Genomic DNA, 21,158 nt, shown 5'->3' on the forward strand with positions numbered 1-21,158 from the left:
CCCCTTCTACACAAAGGACAAAAGCATGAAGAAAGAATCAGGTGGGGAAACAGGTTAGTCTAATGTAGACTTTCTGAACCTGGGGTCCTTGAACTTTTAAAAAATTTAGATCACTGCATTTCAATAAAGTTGTTTCTACTGTAAACATATGTATTTTACTTTACATACTTCAAATCATTATTCTAAGAGGAGGTTCACAGGAGCCAAAGGGATTAATAACAAAAAAGTTGGGAACACCTGGTCTAGAGAGATAGGCATAGGGCTAGAGATCTGGATCCTTACTGTGTTGCTAAATAGTGGTGTGACCTTAGGTAATTCAATGAATCTCACTGGCTAGCTTTTACCTATTTTGATGACTTAAAGGGCTACTTGAATCAAGCAATCAAACAAGTATTTATTAAACATCTCCTAGGGGTAGTGAGGTGGTGCAATGGATAGAGTGCTGGGCCTGGAGTCAGAAAGACTCAGCCTCATGAATTCAAATCTGGCCTCAGACATTCATTAGCTGTGTAACCCTGGGCAAGTCACTTTAACCCTGTTTGCCTCAGTTTCTTTATCTATAAAATGAGTTGGAGAAGGAAATAGCAAACCACTCTAGTATCTTTACCAAGAAAACCCTAAATGGGGCCGTGAAGAGTTGTACATTACTGAAAAGACTCAACAACAAAAGGAAATGTGCCAGATACTGTGCTAGGAATCGGTGATAAAAAGAGAGAAATGATATAGTCCCTGCCTTTACATTCTACCCTGGGAGATAACATCTATTAACAAAATAAATTTAAGGTTTTTTTGTGGGGATGAAGAGAATAAAGTACTAATAGCTGGGAGAAATCAGGAAAGGACTCAAGCAGAAAGTGGTTTTTCAGTGAAGTTTTAAAGAAAACTAGGAGTTCTAAGAGATAAAAGTGAAATTAGAGGGCAATACAGGCACAGGGAGAGCCTGGGTCAAGGCAAAAGAGGTGGGAAATGGAGTCTCCCATTGAAGGAACATAAAGAAGGCCAGTTTTGCTGGACCATAGAATGTATGATATGAAATATCACTAGAAAGAGGTTGGAGTCTAATTGTGAAAGGTTTTAAAAACCAAATAGAGGTACTTATATTTAATCCCAGCAGTGACAGAAAGGATAAAATGAACTCATATACATGAAATGAGGTTTTGAAAGAATTATTTTAAAATTATATATAACATATAAAAGTATGTTATAAAATACATTATATTAATATATAAACATATAATGCAATTATAATACCGCCCAGGTTCAGCTCAGCATATACTCATTATCCCCCTCCTCCTCCCCCTTTCCAGCAGCTATGGATCAAAGTGTCCAGTCTTCTTACGAGGTAAGAAGTCAACCAGCCTCTGCACTTGGTAAGCCCACTCTTTTAAAGTTGTAGTTTCAACATGTTAATTATGAGATGCCAATTTTCTGTGTAAAGTAATTTGGTAATGCATTCAACAAGACTGAAGTCACTTGGTTGGGTAATATTTCAAGTTTCAAAGTGGTAAACTTTTGTATTAGTTATGTCAAGCAACTTTTCATAAACTTGAATATTATTTGAGTATGAAATGAGAGAAACTAAAGAGACACTGGAAAAGTTGCTTCCCTACTAACCCTGTCTTACAATGTTTTATAAATGCCATTTAAAAAACTGGGTATTTTCACCTTAGCCTATAGTTAAGAGGAAGTTGCAGCCAAAAGAATTTGGCTCTCACTTATGAAAATTGTAAGATTGTTAATGAAGATATTTGGATAATTTTTAATGCTGAAACCTAAAACTGGTAATTGATTACTGTGTGTGAAAAGGAGGCAATGAGGTAAAAGTCTTATCCATATTGGGTTTGTCCATTCAGAGCAGTTCTCAGGGCTACTCAAAAGGCACAGCCCATAGCATCTCTAAGGGTAGAAGGGGTAGCAAACAGTGGGTACCAGCCCATGTCCCCCCACTGTGCCCTGGATGCAGCCTATGGCAGTAATCTTTCTTCCTGGGACCCTATCTCAGATTTTGGGTCCAAATTTGTTTGAGGGGGAATGATGGGGTAATGGGACCTGGACCCCTAAAAAGAAAAGACCATGTCCTTGAAAGCAAGCTGGTCCCTATCTCAGATATTTACTAGTTGTGTGATTATGGCAAGTTACTTCATTTTGAGAGTTGTAAGTGACCTCCGTATACATCTAGTCCAATCCATAGACAAAAGAAATCCTTACTATACCACACCCAACACTTAACCTCAGTTTACTCATTTATGAAATAGGGTCAACTGTACCTACTTTCCTGGATTGTTGTGAACAAATGTAAACATAGTTTCATATTTATATGACATATCATGGTTTATAATTGCAAATAGAAACTAAGAAGGGCAGTTAGGTGGCAAAGTAGATAGAGCACTGGGCCTGAAGTCAGGAAGATCTGAGTCAGATCCAACCTCAGATACTTACTACCAGCTGTGTGACCCTCAGCAAGTGACTTAATCTCTTGGTGCTCCAGGAAATGCTCTGACTTTGAAAAATTTTGAAGCAGGTGCTAATCTTTATTGGGAGAAGTAGTTTACTCTCTGAGAATTGCCATATGATCAATCAAACTAAATATTTATTAAATGTCTACTATATGCCAGGCCCAGTGCTAAGTGCTGGGGATACAAAAACAAAAACAAAAAAGGCAGGATAGTCCTTGACTTACAATTCAATAGGAGAGATGACATGCAAACAAATATATAGAAAGCAAGCTTTGTCTAAAACAAATAGGAAATAACATAGGGAAGGCACTAGAATTAAGAGGAATTATAGAAGGTTTCCAATAGAAGGTGGCTAAAATCCCACCATTAGTTTTGGAACTAAAAAGAAGTCAGGAAGTTCAGTGGTCAGAGTGGAGGAGTGAGAGCATTCCAGGTAGGGGAGACAGCCAGAAAAAATGCCCACAGCCAAGAGATGGATAACCTTGCTCATGGAACAACCAAGAGGGCAGTTTCAATAGAACAAAGAATACATACTGGGGACTAACATGTAAGAAAATTGGAAAGGTAGGGGGCCAGGTAATGAAGAACTTTGAATGCCAGAGCATTTTTTATTTGCTCCTAAAGGCAACAGGGAGACACTGGAGTTTGTTGAGTGGTGGTGGTGGTAGTGGTGATATGAATGGACCTGAGTTTCACGTTAGTAGTTAAATAAAGGATGGATTGGAGTGGGGAGAAACTTGAGGCAAGCAGATCTATCAGCAGGCCTTTGTAATGAAATCAGAGATCCCTCCCCCACACTTTCCCCAAGAAAAATCCCATATGTATGTATATATGCATATGTTTATATATATATATATATATATGTATGTGAACACATACCCATACACAAACCAAGCATTGCTTAATAAATGCATATATACATGAATACATGGGGAAATTTAATTCATTTTTTCTCAGTAGAGCTAACTAGAACTTGGATAAGTACTTTACTTTTAAGTTCCTCATACAACTCCCTAGAACTTACCTACTAAGTCACAGACAGATTGGGAATTGGTAGTTTCCCATGCTGATAGAATCATAAATCCTTTGGTGTTTGTATTAATTGGTCCAGGAAATCCTTTCTTTCTAGGTGGAATGAGGGAAAATTCAGCCCAGAATCTTTTGAGTCCAAATTACTGAGTGCTTTTACATAAAGTATTTTAGTCATTGCTGATTACATGCTGGTAAAATGAAATCTAGTTGGTTATGAAGACTATGAAATCAAAATGTTTGTGGCACTGAGTCAGGAGGTGATTCCTCTTACATAGAAAATATAGAATATATATAAGATATAAATATGGTACTACTGAATATACCACAGACCCAAAAGATCTTAGAAAAGCTCATATCACAAAGAAATCTGAGGGTAAGCATGAGTACATGATTAGCTGCCTGAATGGTGACTATGTGTGGGAATGTGAGGAGTCACTGAAGTTGGCTGATGAAAATGTTTTACAAGACTATGCTTGCCAGCCAGTGTAACCATTAAAGCATTCATCAATCCATCAAGATTCAGGAGTACCAGGTTTTGCTTTGATCCCCCAAGAAAGTTACCAGCTGTTTAGTATATGGGATCTCCTGACCTGCCTAGCAATGATAATAGCGTAAGGACTGAGTGACTGACTGATTCATATTCATATTCTCTGTCTGTCTGTCTCATCTGGGCTCTAAGTGTTTTAATCTGAGATTCCTCCCCCTTAATTGCAAAATTATTCCCTTGATTTCCTTCAGATTCTCATCTAGCCAAAAAAGCCTGCAATTTAGTATTTAATGATGGTGCTATACTGAATGAACGGAAAGGGTACTGTTCAACAATGCCTACAGAGTCCAGCAAACCATGGTAACTGCTCCAACCCCAATACTTTGGGAGGCCCCCAAACTTCTAGACTTGGGCAATGACTCAGGGAGGTAGCTGGTAAAAATAAAAAGAAAAAAAATGAAACCATTTTTGCGGGGTGGCTAGGTAGTGCAATGAATAGAGCACTGGCCCAGGAGTCAGGAGGACCTGAGTTCAAATCCCACCTCAGACGCTTAACACTTACTAGCCATGTGACCTTGGGCAAGTCACTTAACCCCAATTGCCCTGCCTTCCTCCTTCCAAAAAACAAAAACAAGAAAACAAAACAAAAAAACCCAAAAAACAAACAAACCAAAAAACCCATGAGCTTCGATAATGAGGCAGCTAGGTGGCATACTGGCCCTGGAGTCAGGAAGACCTGAGTTCAAATCTGACCTCAGACACAAAAAACTAGCCATGTGACCTTGGGCAAGTCACTTAACCCCACTGCCCTCCAAAAAGAAAAAAAAAAGAATCCATCTTTGCCAAATGCTATTGGAAAACAATATCTCAAACACCCCTGAGTATAACTTACCCCCCACCATTAAAGTAGCTCTTCTTCACTTCTATCTACATTTAGCCATCTATGACTTCTGTTCCCTTCATCTTAACATGGATCAGGTAAGTGGCATGGAGCAGATTTGTCAAACTTTGGGCCCTGGGTGAAACCTACCCTTCAAAGGAGTGTAGCCCAAACAAGATTAAAATGTAATTGGCAAATGTTTAACAAAATAAATAAAAATACAATATAGATAATAATTTAAGTTTGACATCATAGTTGAGGAAATTGAGGCAAACAGAGATTAAGTGACTTGCCTGAGGTCACACAACCAGTATATGACTAAGGCTGGATTTGAACTCGGATCTTTTTGACTCCAGACCCAGAGCTCTATCCACTGAGTCACTTAACTGTCTTATGATAATTGTTTATATGGGAAGAAGGCTTTAGGTTTTGGTCTCTGAAATCAGTGTCTCCCTGACCTTGGCACCTACAAACTGAGGGACCTTAGGTAAGTCTCTTGATATTTCTGAATCCCAGTTTCCTTATTTGTAGATAAGTTATAATTATTCTGATACTAGAATTTCCTCAAAGGATTGTTGTAAAGAAAACACTTTAAATTTTTAAATAAATCTTAGGTAGCTAGGAGTTGCAATAGTTACAGCTCCTTGGAACTAGGAAGATCTGAATCAGCAACCTGTTTCAGACATTTTGACTCTGCAAATCATTTAATCTCTACCAGTTCTACTTTTCTCAGATATAAAATGGAATAATATAATCACCTTTCTCTCACATGTGTGTGTATATACATTGTATATAAACATACATATGCATATACATACATTTTATTTATAAACACACACACATACACACCCATACACACATATCTTTGCGAACCTGAAAGAGGTTATAGAAATGCTAGCATTTGAATGAGAATAGGTCAGGATTATCCCAAGAGGAAAGCCAGATTGCCTAGGAAATTTGGATCCAGGACAAATATGCAGGGAAAAACAGCATGTATACATACAAGTAAATGCAAGACAAAAAGAAAATAAAACATATTTTGGAGGGGGAGAAGTACTGTGACTTCCTTCTCATCCTTTTTCTTTATCTCACAGCTCCCCCACTACCTCTTCCTTTCTTCCAGTCTGATAACAGAGTGGCCCTTCTCCTTGCCAAGATCAGCCCTTCTATCTGCACACTTGATCCCTCTCCTCTAGACTTCTCCAGGAAGATGGCCCCCTCAATCATAACCACTCTCTTCAGTTTCTCTTCACTGTCTGCTGGTTCCTTCCCTACTACCTTCAAACATGCACAAGTCTCCTCTCCCCAACCTCATCTTAAAACAAACAAAAACTTCACTAGTTTCTATCACTTCCTCAGCCTATCATCCTATATCTCATTTCCTTTTCCTAAAATAAGTTGTCCACGCCTTGTTGCCTTCACTTCTTCTAAAGTCTTCTGCAATCTGGCTTCTGACATCATTATTCAACCTAATTTGCTCTCTCCAAAGTAACTAATGATCTCTTAATTGGCAATTCCTACAGTCTTTTCTAAATCCTCATCCTTCTTGACCTTTCTGCATTTGACACTGAGGACCATCCTCTCTTCCTTGAGACTCTCTGCTGTCTTGGTGCTCATAACTTTATTCTCTCCTGGCTTTCCCTCTGTCTGTTTCTTCTCAGTCTCCTAGTTGCTTCATCCTCCATATCATTGTGAGTCTCCCACATGGCTCTCTCTTTGCTCCTTGCACAGAACACTCCATCTTCCTTCTCCACATCTTTGCATTGACTGTCCTCTGGGTCTGGAATGCATTCCTTCCTTGCCTCTGCTGGATAAAAGCCTGCACACTTCCTTCAAGACAGAGTTCAAGCATGGCTTTCAAAATGAAGCTCTTCTTATTCTCCCAGTTATTAGTGTCCTTTCTCCCTGTCTCTATTATATCTACTTAACCTCATATTGCCTTTGTATTTACTTTGTATACTTATATACGTAGATTTTGTCCCCTTTGATAAAATGTAAGCTCCCTGAAAGTAGGGATAGTTTAATTTCATTCTTTTTATATCCTTACCATCTGGTACTAGAGTGTAAACATTTTGAGGGCATGGATGGTGTCTTTCTTTACTTTGTCCTCATAACTGCACATGGTAGAATCTCAGCAAACATTTCATCAATGAATGCATAAGCTGGAATAAAGCACTGAATGTCATCACTGAGGGTCCATTCTCTCTGTTTCAGACTCAAGGAGGCTAAAGGAGTCATTCTCTCTAAAGGCAGGTCTGTGCTTACTGACCACAGAACAGCTTGAAGGAGCTGAGCAATCCTTTCCATTTCCACAAGGCATCAGCTCTTGTCAGTCCTGAAAAATAACAGCACTGGGGAAATGTTTACTTTGCTACCAGATGCATACAAAACTGTGAACAGCATAATGACTAGAGAGTTTCCTATATCCACTTGTGAACAACAGTTTGCACAAAGCAGTCGTTTCAGACTTTCTCAGCTCCTGGGTGGTATTTCTGTTGGCCCGCAGAGCCTGTGTCAGATCAGGAAACCACAGGCCCAAACACTGGTGAGCTTCAAGGACATGTGGAAAAGAGGAAAGAACACTGAACTAAGATTAACAAGACCCAGATACCAGGCCTAGATTCACCACCAACTAGCTGTAGAAGACCCTTATCAATGGAGCCTCAATTTCCTCATCTTACTTACTCTATATTGCTATATTTGAGAGAATAAAACAGCTCAATATATATAAACAACTGAAAAAAAAAGCTAAATGAGAAGAGGTTATTATTGTATTTCCTAAACACCCAAAGAAGAGGAAAAAAAAGGACTGATGTGTATGGTGAGAAAGCATCTTATGTGAGAAATTGTGCTCATAAACATATACATATACATACATACACACATACATGCAGGAGGGTGTATGGGTATATATATATATATATATATGAGTGTATGTATATGTGTGTACATGTATACATAGACAGAGGGCACAGTATCAGTTGAATAGGAAGTGATGATACCTAAAAAATAAAATTAAGAGGTGAGAGAGGAATATAATGAGAGAAGGAGAAAGGGAGAGAGAAATTATCTCATATAAAAGAGGCAAGAGAAAACTGTTATGGAGGGGAAGAGCAGGAAGGTGAAAGGGAATGGGTCAACCTTACTTTCATCAAATTTGGCTTAAGCAGGGAATAACATACACACTCATTTGGGTATCTTACCCTACAGGAAAGTAGGGGGGAAAGGGATAAGAGGGGAGATGATAGAAGGGAGGGCAGACTGTAGGAGAGGGGAGTTAGAAGCACACACTTTTGAAAAGGGACAGGGTCAAAGTAGAAAACAGAATAAGTGGGCGGGATAGGATGGAGGGAAATATAGTTAGTCTTTTACAATATAACTACTATGGAAATGTTTTGCATAACTACAAATGTTCAACTTAGATTGAATTGCTTATCTTCCCAGTGGGGGTGTGTGAGGAAGGAAGAAGGGAAAGAATCAAAAGTTTTGGAAATCAAAGTTTTGAAAATAAAATGTTAAAATGTTAAAAAAATTGTTTTTTACATGCAACTGGGAAATAAGATATACAGGCACTGGGGTATAGAAATCCATCTTGACCTACTAGAAAGTTAGAGGGGATGTAGAGGAGGATATGAGAGAGCAGATTGGGGGAAGGGGGTATTCAGTAGGCTCACTATCTTGGGGTGGGGGGTAGGGGAAAGATGGGGAGAAAATTTGTAACTCAAAATCTTATGGAAGTGAATGTTGAAAACTAAAAATAAACGAAAAAAATTACATGGAACAAAACAAAACATACACATGCAGATTTAATCATTTTGGACTCCCAGAAGAAAGGGGTTGCTTACAACAGCAAGGAGAAGACTAATATCTAGTTCTCCCAATGAAATATTCTGAATCAAAAAAAAGCCAGAACAGATGTGTATGGCAAAGCCAAAAGAAAAAAAGAAGAGAAAACAACTCTGGCACTGTCTCTCCTCCCCCCTCTCAAGTAGTCTCTGCTTTCATGGCCCCCTTACTACAATGTGGCACTGGGGTTTACTGAAGGACAAAGTTCAGCAGGTTTCTAAAGACCCCCTAGCATGATTTCTTGTTCTCAAATCCAAATACCAGTCACAAGATCAGATGCTTCCAAGAAGACTTTAAATGAGGTAGGCAAGGTTGTACTGTCCCATAGACCCTGAAGGCCACTAAAGTATACAAAAATTTAACTAGCCTGGGTCCATATCATCCTGGGGATAGATTTTTTTTTACCTTTAGAGTCCTGGCACCAGATCTTGGTACTTGGAATGGCAGTTTCCTCCTGTGGCTCCAGGGATCACTCACTCCAAGAGGAAAAATGAGGGGTAACTGACTGAAAAGGGCCTGTAGGGCTTCTGAAACCATAGATTTTGCCACTATGGCTTAGGTACCTTCTTATCCTGAAGCTAGCCTCAGTGCCTGGGGCCTGCTCCCCCTGGAACAACCCTCCACCATACTGTCTCCTCCTCCTTTTGGTGAATTTCTTCTAAGTCCTCCATTTTGGGGACAGGCCTAGGCCAGCCAGGCTTCCTTCTCCTCCCAGCGGTGATTCTAACTTTCTATCCCCTGTGGGGATACCTTCTCCCCCAGCTTTTTAGCTTTCTTTTATATGCAGTCATTAGGATAAAGGCTCCATGACAGCAAAGACTATCTTTTTGGCCTGTATTTGTATTCTCAGTCTGGCACACAGTAAGTGCTTTATAAATGCTTCTTGCCTTTTTCCCCCTTTTTTGCCATAGGGTAGGGGTAAGGGATAGGGAGACATAGGTCCTTTAAAATGGTGCTAAACTCAAACAGAAACACAGCCCACTAATTATAGCTAAGGATCTCTGTGAGTTGCATATTGACAATTTTGAAAATATAATATTCTCTATCTTTTATTGTATTTTTATTTATGTTGTTAAATATTTCCCAATTACATTTTAGTCTCGTTCAGGCTGCATTCGAGAGTGTTGTAAGCTGAATGTTTGACAACTTTGCCTTAAAATATCCATGACTGCCAAGATTAGAAAGAAAATAACAGAGGAGATAAATTAGTGAATGTTCCATTTTTTTTTAAAGAATTATGGAAATGTTCTGGAAATCTGAAAGTTCTTCTCACATTGATATTATGAACCAGGAGTGGGGAATCTGCATCCTTGAGGTCACATGTGTCTTTCTAGGTCCTTTGGTGCAGTCTAAGTTTGACTGAGTCTAAGTTTTACAGAACAAATCCTTGTATTAAGGGGATTTGTTCTGTGAAGTTTGGATTCTGTCAAAGGGATGTACTTAAGCACCAAGAGGGCCACATGTGGACCTGAGACCACCAGTTCCCCAACCCTACATAAACTAATCAATTGATCAATCAATAAAAATTTATTAAGTACCTACTATGTGCCAGTCACTGTGCTAAGTGCTGGGAATAAAAATACAAATAAAACAACGACATTCCATGCCCTCAGTGTCTTCAAGCAAAGGATGTGTGTTAGATATGTTGTATTGGGAATTCTTTGGGGAATATAAATTAGACTTGATGGCTGCCAAGATCCTTCAGCTCTAAAATTCTATGACTTTGTGGTTCTATTGTTCAAATTCAAGTACTGTCATTATCTGTGGGGACATGGGCAAGTCACTTAACCTTTATTAGGCTCAGTTTCCTTTTTTGTAAAATGAGAGAGTTGAATTAGATGATCCCCAAAGTCCTTTCATCTCTGGATCTATGCTCTTTGGGGGGTCAAGGTCATCTAGATTGGGTTCTCTAATGTGGTATGCCACTAGGCTATGTTCTTGGTCTTGAGCTGTCCATTTATTTTTAATCAATGTCTTGACTGAAGACATAAGGGATATGCTCATCAGATTTGCTAATGATACAAAACTAAGAAGGGTTACTGAATACAATGTTTGATGGAAGTGATATTCAAAATGCCCTCAACAGACTAGAGAAGATAGGGACAAAATCAACAAGATTAAATTTAACAGAGATAAACCCATAGGCTTGCATTTAAATTTTAAAAATCAATTGCACAACTACAGGATGCATGAAGCTGCCTGGGCAATACTTCATGGGAAATGAGTTGGTGATTTTTATTGACCACAAGCTCAGTAGGAGCCAATAGCATAAAGCAGACTGCGAAAACAAACAAAACAAAAAGCCTAATGAGAACTTAAACTAATAGAAATTCAATGTTCTAATCAACAGAAGTCAGAGCTACACAGGATACACAGGCCTATGGATCACCCTTTGGATTAGAGTTTGGTTCAATCACCTCTCAAGAATTACAGACGATCAACCCTGAAGCTTTTGGTATATGAGGCCAAAAGCATAACCTTAGGCTAAACAGACATAAAGTAATCTGATTCTATACATTCTACTCTTTTAGAGCCTCTGAAGGATAGAGGTGGGTTCAGTGCTTGGAATATTGGGTTCTGGGGACCATCTTATAAGGGACACTGACAAAATGGAAATTATGTGAACAAAAATAACCAAAATCGCCTGAAAACTAGAAGCCCCATCACAAGATAAACAGTTGGGGCAGCCAGGTAGCACAGCTTGTAAGAGCAGCGGCTCCAGTGTTGGGAGGACCTGGAGATCGAATCCCGGGCTCAGACACTTAGCACCCACCCAGAAACACCTGGCCGTGTAACCTTGAGCAAGTTACTTAACCCTGATTGCTTTAAAAAACAAAAACAAAACAAAAAAAAAAAAACAAGATGAACAGGTGAAGAAATAAGTGTCATTTAGCTGGGAGAATTGTAAGGTGGGCTTGAGAAGACTTAAGCATTGCTATGTGGGACAAGGAATTATTTTTTTTGAAAGAATTATTTTGTTATTCCTAAAAAACAGCAAAATAGCTATGGGTAGAAAACTGGACTCAGAACTAGGAAGAACAAGCTTCAAGTCTCATTTCTGACATATACTGACTGTGTGACTCTGAGTCATTCCTTTAACCCCTTGGTGCTACAGGCAACTCTTTAAAATAATAAACTTTACAGATAATGTGCCAAGAGACAATAATAAAAGATGTTCTCTTCATGTGAGATTTCCCTATATTAATAAAATCATATGACCAGATCCTATTCCCAAATGCATATTTATGACCAGGGGATAAAACTCAAAGATATTCAGATCTGGGATTAATATGTGTTATTTTATTATTATATCAGATACAGATGTGGAATATAATGTTATTTATTTTATTATTATATCATATTCACGTTACCCATAATATGATATAACATGTTCTATATATGATATGTAAAAAGTTATTATATTACATACACACACATATATGTTATATATGTATATATAATATGTAAATACACATATATAATGTGTCAGTGGATTCTATGCTTCAGCAGGCTTTAACAAACTAGAAAGACTTTAAAATATAGTCTTAGTGAGAGGCTGTGAACCTGGCTTCCAAGTTTGTCTAGCTAAGGTTGAAGAGGTGCATCTTCAGAAGACTGACCACCATTTGATGAATTTGTTGGACATAGTAATAAAAAAAATATCCCTTAATGAGGGGCAGAGGGGTTTCAAGGCATATCAGTAAAAGATATACTCACACCAGGGAAACGATAGATTCTTAAGAGTAAATAAAGAGGAACTTTCTAACAATTAAGAGTTATCCAACAAGGGAATCAGATAGTTCCTATTGCTGGATGTGTCCCAACAAAAGTTGTTATGACCACTTGTCAGGTGTGTCAGAGAGGAAATTTGTACACGAAGCAGGAAAGCTGGTCAAAATGGCCTTTGGAAAGCCTTCCATTTTCAAGATCTTATGATTCAACCGTATGTTTATCACTGGTGCTGAAAGAACATCCAGATCTTTAAAAGGCCATCAATCATTTGATCAGTCTGATTCTCTACTGAGAAATCTATTTCCAGTTGCTGACCAGGAAAGTGTGGATTGTAAGGTCTCCCCCTTTATCAGCATGCTTTTACTGATGAATGGAACTATGTCAGCCAATCAATCGGCATTACTAGCAATTTAGCACTATGTGCCAGGTACTCTGCTGAGGACATGGAGAAAAGCAAAAGAAACATAAAAACAAACAAAAAACCCAAACAAATCAAACAACAAAAAACCAGTCAGGTGGTACAGAGGATGGAGCCCTTGGCTTAGAGTCAGGAAGATGAGTTCATATGTGACCTCAGACACTTACTGGCTATGTGACCCTGGGCAAGTCACTTAACCTCTGTTTATCTCAGTTTCCTCATCTCTAAAATAGGAATAATAATACTACCTACTGTATGTACTGTATGTACTAGATGACTGTAAAGCACTTAGCAGAGTGCCTCACCCACAGTATGCATGCTGGAAGTGTTTGCTGTTATTATAGTTAATCTAACTTACTGTAGCTTATGCCTGCTGCTTCTAGTTTTACTTCTTGGAATCCCTCATTTATAGGAAGGGCCATCAGAGGCATTACACTCTCCACTAAATTCCTCCTCACCCTGCATGGAATCTACTCTCCTCAAGCTAAACACCCCCAGATCCTCCAATGAATCCTCATACTTAATTAACTAGAAGCTTTTTTCTATCCTAACTGCCCTCCCCTGTATGTTCTCTATAGAGCTTTTCAGTGCTTTTCCTAAAATGAGATGCTCAGAACTGAACATAATACCCCATGTGTGGTCTGAACACTGTGGACAATCATCACCTTCCTGGAAGCAACTCAGTCATATTAGCTCTTTGGGCTGCATAATTTTGATTCATATTGAACCTGCAGTCCACTGACACTCCCAGATCGTTTTCTGAGAGATTACTCAGTCTAACCATGTCTTCTCCATCACATATTTATAAAACCACTTTTCAACCTAATTATAAGAACCTTATATTTATCTACATTAAATTTTATCTCCTTGGTTTTGGTTCAACATTCTGGCCTGTCAAGAATTTTCAAGATCCTGAATCTGTCATCCCAGGTGCTAGCTATCTATGATCTTCTACTGTCTAAACCTCCTTAGTTCCTTCCACTAACCCCTATGTGGAATAGTCTCTCCCATGGACCCCAGTTATCGGTCTATCCCCATTTGGACAATTTATCATTTTAGACAGACAATGTCAGGCAGCCTACCTTATGTTTGGGGACTAAGATCGTACACCTGTAAAATGCTGCCACTGTACATGTGATGCCTAAGCCTGAACGGAGACAGCAGCACTCGAGAAGTGCTCAGCGACTTGGCTGAAACAAACATCTTAGGTAGGAGTTTTGGTTTCTCACCCTTTTTTTGGTCACCCTTCACTGGGTGACCTCCTACCTCTTCCTTTCCATTTCCACCAATTGTTGATGTACTGAAATGGATCGTATCAGAGCAGAGGACAGTAAACAACCACCCCTCTGATTCTGAACCCTATAGCATGTAATGATAGATCAACAAAATGTATATGGTTCTAAGTAGAAAAACAGTAAAAACAGTTTCCTATCCCTCCTTGCTCCAGGAATCCCCAAGCAAGACAAGGAAAGAGGAGGTCAGTGTTGCAGAACAGAAGAGCACATAATTGCCTTGCTGGACTGACCCTGGTCACCTTTACTTCAGCAGATTCCCAGTCCTCTCCATTTTACTCAAGAAGGTCAGAGTTGAAGGAGTTGGGCACCCGAGGCTCTGTTGATTGCATCATCCCCACCTCCTGAGTTTGGCTCATCCCTTCTACATGGGAGAAGTAGTGGTTAGGGTGGCACAGATGGGGTGGCAGATGGTAAGTGAAAGCGTAAAATAAAGTTACCCAGGATAAAAACTATTCATGTGCAAAATTCATATGCTCCTATGCAGGGAAACTTAATGAAATCAATTGCAAAAATGAACCAGTGGCACATGATGGGTAAACTGCCTCTGGCCTGGAAGCTGGCAAACCTAAGAGTGGAAATGGACCATCTGGGAGTGGGGGCAGGGGATTGAAGGAGGAATGGCAGAGGACAGAGTAGGATGGAAACAGACAGCAGACACGTGGAGAAGTGAGACAGAGAAGAAATAGAGACTGTGGGAAAGGTACAAAGAAACATAGAAATAGAGAAGAGAGCTAAGAGAGATCCCAAGAAAGACATTCAAAGTAAGGTAGAAAAGAGATAGTGAGAAGCAGAGAGACAGAGACAAAGACAGAGACGGAGACAGAAAGACAGACAGACACAGAGACAGAGAAGGGAAGGCAGTGCTTGGGCTGCTCTTCTTCCTGATTTTTTTGAACACTGTGGCCTTGTTTTCAGGATTTGTCTGCTCTGAGAAGCTTAGAAAGAATTTTAGAATTATTAGGTACAATGAAAGAGCTTCTACAAAGTGTAATCTCTACCCAGGGTGAGTTTATACTCATTCTGTAATTGGGTATCACACAGGAGCAGGACTGTGTGAAGCTTCAAACCAAAGGCCTACTACAGAGTTCTCAGAAATACTTTCAAGAAAGGCAGTGGGAGAGCATCTGCCCACATGCTCCTTTCCCCACTAATAGGCCACATTTACAACTTCAACTCAGGAAATCAACAGGGGGTGGCCTTGGGTAGCCTTCCTGACTTCATTAGTCTAATATCTGAGGTTCTAAATTAGGCCTGACTCAGGGGCCAGGAATCTATTCCCAATAAGTCTTTGATCTACTTCTTCAAACTGGAATCTCATCTGCCCTCTACCAGGCACTGGCTCCCCTGGACTTCTCTATGCCATATTCATGGACTCTGAGGCTAGCAATGGGCACTGGGGAGTGTTCTCTCCCTCCTAAGGAGACGGAAAAGGTGACCTAGGTTAAAAGGCTGAACTCAGGAACCATGAATGCCATTTACACGACTAGCAGATCAGGACTGCTAAGCTAATACAATTGCAGCAACAGAGAGGGCCACTGGGCATCATCTCTACTTCCCTACACACAGCTTCACTTTTCCCAAGTTCCTTATTATAATGCTCTTTAATCACAACTGTGCATTAGTTCCTTTTGTAGGCTCCTCCTTCTTAAATTGTACTACTTTGCTTCCTGGCATAGAATGTAAGTTTCTTGAGGGGAGGGACATTTCATTTTTTGTCTTCAAGAGTCTAAGATAGTACTTTATGCATAGTAGGTACTTAATCAATTGTTCTTGATTGATTGAGAAAGCCCAGGCCTGCAGCAGCTACACCTGAGGGTTAATTTAGGTCTCTATTTTGGATGTTTCTGAACTTAGTACCTAGCTGGGGGAAGGGGGAAAGAGAGAGGCCTAAACTCAATTTTACAAATAAGTGTCAGCTAATGATTTTTTTTAAAGATCAATTTCCTGATATAATGATAGCCTTCCTTTCTTTCTAGTCTACCATTAATGTCTTAGACCCTAATTATGCAAGACATGAGGCTGTCCGACAGATAAGGTCAATCCTCTCCCAAATACAAGTTGAATATGATTAAAAAAAAAAATAAACTAGTTTTCCTACACCTTATTCCCCACCATATCATACACCCTTCACTGACCTCCTGGCTGATACATGAACAAGACATTTCATCTCTCAGTTCTGGGTATTTTCTCTGACTGTCCCTCATATCCAGAATGCTGTCCCTCCTCCTTTCTGACTTCTGGCTTCCTTCAAGTCTCAGTTAAAATCCCACCTTCTACATGAAGCCTTTCCTGATCCCTCTTAGTTCTAGACCTTCCCTATGTTGATTATCCCCAACTTATCCTGCCTATAGACCGTACCCAGTTGTTGACATGTTGTTACCCTTACTGGATTATGAACTCTTTGAGGACAGGGACTATCCTTTGCCTTTCTCTATACACCCAGACCTAGAGTTTAGCACAAATCTTGACACATTAATAAATAAATAGATAAATAAATAAATACTGACTGTTTGATTCTTCAACTACAGGCCCCCTTTGGAAGGTAACAGAATTGAAAAAGTACCAAGAAAACAAAAGCCCAGGGATATGTAGAATACCTGCTGAGAACTAGAACTTCTAGCTTTAAATATATACATACACAACAAAAACTCCTATCAGCCCTGTATCTATATTTCCTTGGAACAATGCTCACAAATTTGCTTATACCCAAATCATATCTTGATAAATAACAATAGATTTCCCCTTTCCTCTCAACAGACCAGAACAAAACAGTACATTTCTCCTTTTAACTTTTTCTGACAGATCAAGAAAGAAGAGTCAAAAGCAGAGCTTCTATTGATGGGAAATGTCCTTTTAAAATTTTTCCCCACTGAATTTTTCTGTTATTTTAAAAGGAAAATCTACCTCGATACAGAGGAGAAAGCCTCACTCATGGATAGGGCTTAGCCTGAATTAAAAAAAACAAAACCTCAAACTTTGAAAGGCAATGGTATCACCATGGAAATCTGTGGCCCAGTAAGTTCCTAACTCATTGGGCAAAGAAAATCAATGTAGGTAATGCTAGGAACTAAAGATGTGAAGTCAGTCATAGTAGTTTTATTGATGAGGTTTGGGGGAGATTGGGAGGAAAAAGAAAAGGAATGTTCCATGAAACAGATTTTTAAAAAAGAAATTCTCCTAAGTCTAAATAGGCTTTGGTATAATCCTTCTTGAAGATAAATGGGTCAGATACTATAGAGGTACCTGGCAATGGAACTGTATATCTATAACTGTGATACTTATAATCTTACAATATATAACTGTGATACTCAATTTTCTACCTCCAAAATGGGAAATTAACTGGTATAGTATGATTCATTCTTGTTCTAGCCTCATCTGAAGGGATGTACTTCTGCTACAGAGACTATCCAATGAAAACTAAAGATTAATACCAAGAACCTCACTTTGGGAGAAAGTCTTTAGTGGAACATGGATAATAAGCTTTTTTCTCTTAAAGAGCAAAGCAAAACAAGAGAGGAAAAAGAGAGGGAGCAAGAGAGAGCGAGAGCTAGAGAGAGAGAGAGAGAGAGAGAGAGAGAGAGAGAAGTAGCATAGAAGGGGGAGGGAGAAAAAAAGGGAGAGAGACAGAGAGAAACCACTACATTAGGCTGGCCTCTGCCCTTGGGAAGAGCCACCTACCAATCTATCCATCTTTCCATTAATCAATTTATCTATTTCAGTCATCCATCTATCTATCCATCTATGCATCCATCTATGCAACCATCTATGTATCCATCTATGCATCCATCTATGCATCCATCCATCCATCCATCCACCCATCCACCCATCCATCAACATACCTTATGGGATAGTCAGCAGCACTGAGGTTAATAAAGAAGTCCCATGGCCAGTCTGTCATCTCCATCAAGTCCCTCATGCTCTGTAGGTAGGTGGACAAAAGACTGGCACCTCCCCAGATGGTAGCCATTCTCCAGGAGGTCACACGCACATTTGGGTACTGTCCAGCAAACTGGAGCACTTGTCGATGCAGATAATTGGATCTCTTTTTTAAGAAGAAAAAAGAACCCTATTCAGCAGTGTGTTAAACACATTGGCACAACTTTCATGTCTTCCATTTCTTTTTGGCACATTGGACTTTAAAAAAAAATCTTATTTTTACAATCAATGAATTCCAGCTTAGAGTCCTTAATGAGGTTAAACTGTAACTAGTCCTCAAGGTGGAGAGAATTTAGAATAAAATCTAGAAATTTAGTCAATAAATATAGTATATATATATATACATACACACACACACACACACACACACACACACACACACACACATATATATATAACATTCCTGGAGTGTGGAGTATTACCAGCCTTCCTGGCTCCTCCTAAAGGTCTGCTAAGAGGCAGGTACCCTCAGAAGAGGTTAATTTGAACATTCCAACCACCCCTTTTATTTCTTGATAATTTATTATCTTATTTCTTATAATAATTCCAGTTCAGATGTACATGACTAGCTAGATATTCCCACAAAACATGAGACAAAGAGGTGTATAAGCAAAACAAACAAAACACATTTTAAAAATTCCCCTCTCCCAATATTTAATAGGATCCATGTTATAAGCCAAATGGTACAGATGGAAAAAGGAGAGTGGCTTTTATTATGGGCAACCTTCTTGATAACAGGACAAGGTATGTGATAGATAGGTGTCAGAAACAGACAGATTGGCAGATGGTGAAGCAGAAAATTTCTAACAGGTGATATATTACCTTGTCAACGTGGATATAATAAAAATGGTCCTTATGGTAAATAGCCTTAAACATGCGCTGGAGCTGCCGAGATGCCCGGCCATGTACCACCAAGACAAAGGCAATCCTGACAGGGTTGGCAGGCATGTACTCCACGGAGTCCTCATCCCACCGAACATTGTTGTTGGCTTTGCCTGTAGAGAAATCCAAGAGATAACAGATGTGAATGTGACCACAGGGCCATAGAAATCTAGGGACCTACAGAGGATTTTCTTCTAGACCATTTGATCAAAGAACACTTGAGTTAGGCACCTCAGAAGTCACCTTGGTCAAACTACATGGTGTAATAGATTGAAGACTGGACTTTAGGAGAGGTAGATCATGATCCTATTTCTTTTTTTGTTCTTGTTAATTTTTAATTCCAGATTCTCTCTTCCTTCCCCTACCCCACCCATTGAGAAGGCAAGAAATACACATTACACATATGAAATCATGAAAAATATGCTTTCATATTAGCCTTTGGAAAAAAAGAAAAAGAAATAAAAGAAAACAAGCTTTTATCCGTACTCAAAACCCATAAGTTCTTTCTTTGGAGGTGGAGGGCATTTTTCATCATGAGTCTTTGGGAATTGTCTTGGATCACTATATTAATCAGAGCAGCTAAGTCTTTTAGCTGATCACATTACAATATTGCTGTTACTGCACAAGATGTTCTGATTCTGCTCACTTTACTTTGAATCAGCTCATATAAGTCTTCTCAGGTTTTTATGAAACCATCCCTTTCATCATTTCTTACAGTACAACACTATTTTAACACAATCATATACAATGCAACTTATAAAGCTATCCCCCAATTCGTGAGAATCCCTTCAGTTTCCAGTTCTTTGCCACCACAAAAGAGTTGCTATAAATATTTTTGTATGTATGGACATTTATCTTTTTAAAAAAATTTCTTTGTGGGGAGTAGAAAAAGGACTTCCATGTGGCTCCTGCTTCTACCTCCTCCAATTCATGTAAAAAATGACTCTAAACAAATTTTGGAGCTACAGAACCCACAAAATGACATAGAGAAGCTAATATCCCACTGAATACAGTTGGGCAGGAAGGGGCCGGAGCAGCTCTCTGGGAGATGAGCCTAGTCCCACATAAGCCTGAGGGTTTATCCTCGGGGCAGCCAAAACCAGCCACCGGATGGAGGGACTTCAGGTCACCAGTAGCTGTGGTGGTTTCCAGAATTATCAACCGGTAGATACTAAGGACAAAGTGAGAGGTCAATGCAGTGTGGACTTTGGGACCTGGGAGTTCAGAAGTACAGTCTGGCCTTTGCCCCATGGAGGGAGAAGCAGCTGAGGCACCATGGCCATGCAGCCGCCATCACATGGCTGCTTCAGAGCTCCGGGCCTGCAGAGGGGACCAAGTGACCAGTCTGAGGAGTAATCACTCTGGCTTTAACCTGCTTGGATCGGGATCAGTGTCCTGGGTACAGGATCTGGGGTACACGACTAGTTTGCCAGAACATGTGGAGGCCTCAGAGAGGGCACCCAACTACTAGCTCTGGCAACTGAGAAAAGCCAAGTGATTGGGACAAAGCTTTCCTCTCTGGTAGCAGAGTTCTAATGTGGCAAAAAAAAAACAAAACTCGAAAGTCAAGTAATTGAGTGGCAACATGAGCAAGCAAAGGAAGCAAAGCAAGTAGAGCAATCTGACATTAGAGTAATATTTTGGGGACAATAAAGACCAAAGCATGGAATAGGAGAAAGTCAGAAAAGTCAGAACTACTGCATCAAAAGCTTCCAAGAAAAATATGAGCTGGTTACAGGCCATAGAGAACCTTAAAAAGGATTTTGAAAACCAAATAAGAGAAGTGGAGGAAAAATTGGGAAGAAAAATGAGAACGATGCAAGAAAATTATGAAATGAGAGTCAACAACCTGAAAACACCTTAAAAAATAGACTAACTCAAATGGCAAAGGAGGCTCAAAAAGGCAATGAAGAGAAGAATACCTTAAAAAGCTGAATTTTCCATGTGGAAAGAGTCTCAAAAGCTCACTGAAGAGAGTCATTCCTTCAGAATTAGATAGGAGCAAATGGAAGCTAGTGACTTTATGAGAAATCAAGATACTATTAAACAGATACAACCAAATGAAAAAATAGAAGGCAATGTGAAATATCTCATTGGAAAAACCACTGACCTGGAAAATGGATCCAGGAGAGATAATTTAAAAATTATTGGACTACCTGAAAGTCATGATCAAAGAAAGAACCTAGAAATCATC

At 39.4% G+C, this 21,158-nt stretch overlaps 1 protein-coding gene across 1 annotated transcript in view; it reads right to left on the reverse strand.

Moving 5' to 3' along the window:
• The window catches only part of XYLT1 (xylosyltransferase 1), a 438,827-nt gene that overhangs the window by 107,371 nt on the left and 310,298 nt on the right, over positions 1–21,158 (reverse strand). Inside the window, exons 4-5 of the mRNA XM_069085297.1 lie at positions 18,905–19,077; positions 17,986–18,188 (exon numbers count right to left, since the gene is read on the reverse strand). Of these exons, the coding sequence (XP_068941398.1) occupies positions 17,986–18,188; positions 18,905–19,077 (376 nt within the window). The remainder of the gene's footprint in view (positions 1–17,985; positions 18,189–18,904; positions 19,078–21,158) is intronic.

Source organism: Petaurus breviceps, unplaced genomic scaffold (genome assembly GCF_028583685.1).
Source record: "Petaurus breviceps papuanus isolate PSGF00001 unplaced genomic scaffold, PetGlider_PUasm1.0 175, whole genome shotgun sequence".
Lineage (NCBI taxonomy): Eukaryota > Metazoa > Chordata > Mammalia > Diprotodontia > Petauridae > Petaurus > Petaurus breviceps.